This window comes from Alexandromys fortis, unplaced genomic scaffold (genome assembly GCF_014885135.2).
Source record: "Alexandromys fortis isolate MF-2015 unplaced genomic scaffold, M_Fortis_MF-2015_v1.1 scaffold_10, whole genome shotgun sequence".
Lineage (NCBI taxonomy): Eukaryota > Metazoa > Chordata > Mammalia > Rodentia > Cricetidae > Alexandromys > Alexandromys fortis.
In genome coordinates, this window is record NW_026067895.1 from 5,835,533 (window position 1) to 5,841,532 (window position 6,000).

Below are 6,000 nucleotides of genomic sequence, written 5' to 3' on the forward strand. Positions count from 1 at the left end.
ATTCAGGTAGTCATGCTTATTGAATTTACTTCACATATAACCATCACATAAGCTTCACTTGTGTGGGAATGGGCTTCAGATGAAATGGAATCACAGCTCCCTTTCCCTACTGAAGTCATGAAGTAAAACTTACGGGGATGATTTGGCCACACACCCCAATAGGCTCACGTCTTGTATAAGTGAAAATATCTCCATCTGAAAAACAGAGCAAACACACCATCCAATAAAAGCAAATGCAGGATCCACTCAGACAGGATGATGTGCTGTTGGTAGGAGAGGAGGTTCACAGTGAATAGCAAAAAGCAAACAAAACATCCTGTCTCCAAGGTTAATAACATGAGCAATGAAGCTCTCAAATAGCAATTTCATTCTACGACTGAGGTACAGGAAAATGAGTGACAGGATCGGGGAAGATCCCATAGTCTGTTAACTTCATTCCCTGTATTCTAAGATGGCTGCCTCCTACACCACTCTCATACACAGAGCAGTGCAGAAGGAACAGGGAGGTGAGGTCCCCTATGGATAAAACAAATCCATGTGCAAAAGTTCCCAGTATCTCAAATGTCCCAGGAGCTCCAACTTTTAAACAGATACTTAATTTAAAATAGTAAAACTTCTCCAAGGAGTAAGAAGTCTTTCTCTTAGACTTGTTATAGTTTGGGGGTTTCTTTTTTCCTACTAAATATAAAAGCAATCTCTTATTCTATGAATAAAATATTTCAAATGAATTGTGGTTCTTTTCTATCTTAATCTGACTGACTCTTGTGCCTCACTATCACCACAAATGTAAATATATTTTGTAAGAGAAAACCTTTGTTGTAAGGAAAGGGCCTGCTTGTTCGATCTGGCCATTCAGCTAGCTTAGCCCCGAAAAAACCAAACAGAAACTTTGTATTAAGTAAATCCATTGTATTAAGTAAATCACTGCTTGGCCAATTACCTCTAGCCTCTTATTGGCTAACTCTCACATATTGGTTTAACCCATTTCTATTAATTTGTATATTGCCACCTGGCAGTGGCTTACCAGGAAAGATTCAGCATGTTGGACTCTGGCAGTGGCTCCATAGTATCTCTCTGCCCTTCTTTCTCCCAGCATTCAGTTCTGTTTTCCCTGCCTACCTAAATTCAGCCCTATCAAAAGGCCCAAAGCAGTTTCTTTATTAACCAATGAAAGCAACACAAAGGCAGAAGGACTTCTCACATCAAACTTTAATTGAGAAAATTCTGCCATGAGATTGTTCTGTAGGCACGTCAATGCAACATTTTCTCAATTATTGTTGGACCCGTGATGACCCAGCCCACTTGGAGTAATGCCAAACCTTGGCGGATGATCCTGGACTGCATAAGAAATCAGGCTGAGAAAGCCATAAAAAGTAACCCTATAGTACATTGTATTTGTCCAAGGCCTCTGCTTCAGTTACTGCCTCCAGGTTTTTGCCCTGAGTTTTTGCCCTTATTTCCCTTAGAGAAGTAATATAGTGTGGAAATTCAAGTGAAAGAGATCATTTGTTCACAAGTTGCTTTTGTTCATAGTGTGGTCCTATTTAGAGTTTTGCTGTTGTATGTTTTCTTCTGCCTTCCACAGGATCCTACTGCTAGCGCACAACCATTTTCCCTGTCCAGATCTACAGGTAGTTTGAACAGCTTCTTTTATGTCTCCCAAGAGTAGAGTAAGAGCTACAGAATAGACTGGTTCATAGTACCCCTGTTGTCTCATTCTATTCTTATAAGACATATATGAAGCTAATATATCTTATTCTGTATCTTCCAGTTAGGGTGGAAGTGCACATCAGAGGAAAATCTTGAAGTGGATTATTTGTGTTCCCGAAGTCATTGTATATAGAGATGTGAAACTGCCTCCAGCCATTCCCAAACTGATTCTTTTCTCACATGAAATATTTGCCGTGTGTCTGTTCTGCTGCTGCCATACCCCACTAACCAATACACCACACTTCCATGCAAAGATTCTCAATCCTGCTGAATCAGAGTCTCATTTTGCTTTGATGCTTTTGGAACACATTGGTATATATTGGGTCGTTGAAGTATATTGGACTAAGTATACTGGGCACAAATCAGCACAGCTTACATTCCGGACATGCAAAGACTTAGGTAATAATATTACAGAAGAAGTACAATTGTCATTGTGGGAAAGACACTCAATAAATAATTTCGGTGGCCAGTTTTGAAAACTTGAGACCCTAAGACATCGCACTCAAATTAGTGGGTGAGTCTATGAGAATGTTCATACTTGAATTCTGTCTAAAATACCCACAATGCTTACTCTTAATGAAACTTCTAGCACCAGAACTCTGTTGGATCAAGTTAAGTAATTGTTTACCTAGTTGATGGACACATTTGTCAGGGAAAATTTAAAGGTATTCAGGTCTGCATGAATGGCCTCACTTCTGCCATCATGCAGGTAGTTTCCAAATGTACTTACCACTCGGTATTGTTTGGCCATGGATCTTGTCAGCCCAGCCTGCACAATACTTTAATGTTTTTATGCCGACATCTAAATCCAACATGTATGTATGAGAGAATACTTTCCCACCATTCATTGATTCCATAGTCTGAAAAAATAGGTAGAAATATCAAAGTCTAAACATTCAATAATAAAAATTACATCAAGAATATAAAGTCAATGATTTTAGTAATTACATACTAGAGTTTTAAAAATATAACGATTCTTAAATCAAATGTTCCTTTGAAAGAAATTAAGAAAGAATTAAATGACTTCCTTGTGGTCACATAACAAGATCCTGATGAGAGAGGTAGTGACATTCTGATTGCCTGTTCCCACTAATCTTTCTTTCTTATTCTAAGTACCTCTGGCTAAGCATGTCTAAGAGCTGTTTACATAAGTACTCAGTTGTGAAAATGATTCTTAGTCTCCACATCCTATCAGAGTTCCAACAAGCTTGCACTTGTCATCTGACTGTAGCAACAATTCAGGCTCTGCAACTATACACAATGTCACTATTGCCATCCTATTTCTCTCATGTCTGCTCGTACAATTGTTATATCCATACCTGTGTGTTCACACAATTGCAACACCTCCATAGCAGAGAATTTAACTATTAACCACTGGTTTGGGAAATATTATCATAAGTATTTCATTAAGCCCTCCTCTCAGAGCTCAGTGACCACCATGGAAGAGAAGGCAGAAAAAGGATAAGAGCCAGAGAAGATGGAGGACACCAGGAGGACATGGCCCTCTAAAACAGCTAAAACCTCTAAATGAGATACACATGATCTCAATGATTGAAGCAGCAAGCATGGGGTCTGTGGATCTGCACCACATCCTCAACAGATATATTAAAGCTTCTAGCTTCTCATTTTATGGATCCCCTGACTGTGAGAACAAGTGAGTCTCTGATTCTTCATGCCTGCTCTTGGGGCTCCTTTCCTTCTGTTTGTCTGCTGTGTCCAACTTCAATATGTTGGTTTTTTTTACTTTACATAATTATATTTTGTTTTTGTCATTTTTGGTTGTTATCTCTTAGAAATCAGTTCTTTTCTAATGACAGCCTGCAAGAGGTTATCCACATTGGGGTGGAGGCAAAGAACTGGGAGCAATAGAGGGAGGGGAAATGAAGCCAGGATATATTGTATGAGAAAAAGAATCTATTTTTATAAAAGGAAAAATAAAAGATTATGAAGTTCCACATTTTCTTATATTAGCAGTATCTTCTCCTCACCCCTTTATGCAGACTTTAAGGGATGCTTTCAAATCATACAATCTACTGGGGGTCACCTGGCAAGATGCACAGTTTTGATATTGTCTGCTATCATAAATTTGTCACATTATATCTATTCTTCTATCCCCATTGCTCTCAGGCTGACAGAGGAAGTTAAGACATTTCACTCTGCAATTAAGACAAATGAAAAGAACTAAGCTTTGGGAAATGTCAATTACTTTCAGTAGAATATTTTAGTTAGTATACATTTACTACAGAGCTATAGAATTTATTTTGGCATGTTTTGAACAATAAAAATCGCTGAATTACTGATATTTTTGATAAAATTATGGCCTGAATCTTGTTGTTACTTAAGATTCTGAAGCTAATAATATTTACTATGAATTGTAACCTGTGTAACACTTTGTTTTCAGTTGGCTTTACAAAAATTTAAAGCAGAAAAGTAAAGGAAATATACCCTCCATCCGTAATCTATACTGACTTATCTAACTATTGAACTTTAAAAATATAGGCCATGAGAGCATAAAAAGATTTCATGAGTATAGGAAAGCTGGGTTCTGGACTCTGAGAAGTTCTAGAGAAAAGGCAGGAGCAAGTTTGTCAATCTGGCTCTAAACCAAACTGACCAATGTTACAGTTGGAATGGTGAATGCTCCCAGGAACTTCCCCACTGTCTCCCTTTGGTGTAAGTTAGTACTCACAGCCAGCAGTAGTCGGTCTCTTTCCATTAAGTCAGCCAGCTTGTTCAGCAGCCGCCCCCTCTCTGAAGCATCCATGGTGCGCCATGGGGAGCCAATCTGAAAAGCCTGTCGCGCAGCCTTCACGGCTTTGTCCACATCTGCCTGGAAGTCACAGAACATTCATTTCAGGATGTTCAAAACTCTAGACTGACAAGCAAAACAACACAATTTAATAAACTACAACACAGTCCTCAGAGACCGATGCTAGTCTACATTAGCCCAGGGTCCAGAACATTCCACACACACTGGACCATAATATGATAGAATGCTTTCTCTTGAGTACTATTTCAAAGAAGCTCCATAGCCTTATCAAATAGTTAAACTCTAGAAGAGAAGTACTGTTTTAATAGCTTTTACTTCGTCCCATGTAAATAGGACAATGAGTTTATTTTATTTGAAATAATGTTCTGGTTAATTTAAACACTTTATCTCAATTGATTCAGAAAATGCTGTGAAAATTCATTTTACAGATGAAGAAAAAAGAAAAAAAACAAAAGGCTATCTCAAGACAAATAGAGTGGCTATGAACCATGTAACCTGATCACGACTCTCCATCTAGCCCTTATCTTTGGTAGCCTCTCAGAACAGCGCCACCACCTGGTGACAGCTGTGTTAATTTATGAGCTGTGCTCGTCATTTCACATTCAAACCAATGCACTGTGTGTGTGGTCAGCCCCTACTTCCTGACTGCATGCAAAGTGATCCACGCTAGTCCCTAAATAAGCGGAGGACAGTCTTTTATTAATAAGATACTGCTTATAGCCTCATTAACTGAAGGCAAATGGAGTAATAGAATAAAGTCACACTCAAACTGTTTGCCTTTCTTGGTTTCACTCATGTACTTGAATCACTGCTGCATTTTTCCTTTAGTTTACTCCTTTAAGTCTCCCAAGCCATGGCCCTTCCACATAGGCATGGTCACTCCTGTCCTCTTTTTTTTATTTATTTATTTTTGGTTTTTCAAGAAAGGGTTTCTCTGTGGTTTTGGAGCCTGTCCTGGAACTAGCTCTTAGTAGACCAGGCTGGTCTCGAACTCACAGAGATCCGCCTGCCTCTGCCTCCCGAGTGCTGGGATTAAAGGTTTGCGCCACCACCGCCCTGCTCACTCCTGTCCTCTGTAGACCCCTCTTCACGCTTCTCGACTCTTCCAGTCCACCCTGAAAGTGTCATTCCTTCTTCCACTCCTACTTCGTGTGCTTTTTTAACTTCATCAGATCAAGTGCAAATAGCATGCATGTAAGGACTATTGCACAGCTTTTTGTCTACAGGACTCACCAGTATAGGGTATACTATAAATCAAGCTGATCAAAAGGACAGTGGGCTTCACTTGTTGTGATGCACCTCGCAAAGGAGAATAAAGTGGGTTTTAAACCACGCATCTTAAACTAGTGTGACCACAGTGCTGTGCGGATCCCTTTGCTCAGTGTTCCGTCACTGGCCTCTGTTTAATGAGAACTCTCCTGAGCTTCCTGGCCTCTCTGAGCAAGGGAGTGAAACGACTTTGAGACACCATGTTACTATGCACAAAAAAAAAAAAAAAAAAAAAAAAAAAAAAAAAAAAA

General features: G+C 39.2%; 1 protein-coding gene across 1 annotated transcript in view; it reads right to left on the minus strand.

The window, feature by feature from the left end:
- Positions 1 to 6,000, minus strand: part of LOC126510749 (aldehyde dehydrogenase, cytosolic 1-like) — a 43,985-nt gene that overhangs the window by 23,475 nt on the left and 14,510 nt on the right. The window contains exons 3-5 of the mRNA XM_050157450.1: positions 4,400 to 4,540; positions 2,441 to 2,570; positions 134 to 195 (exon numbers count right to left, since the gene is read on the minus strand). Coding sequence (XP_050013407.1) covers positions 134 to 195; positions 2,441 to 2,570; positions 4,400 to 4,540 — 333 coding nt within the window. The remainder of the gene's footprint in view (positions 1 to 133; positions 196 to 2,440; positions 2,571 to 4,399; positions 4,541 to 6,000) is intronic.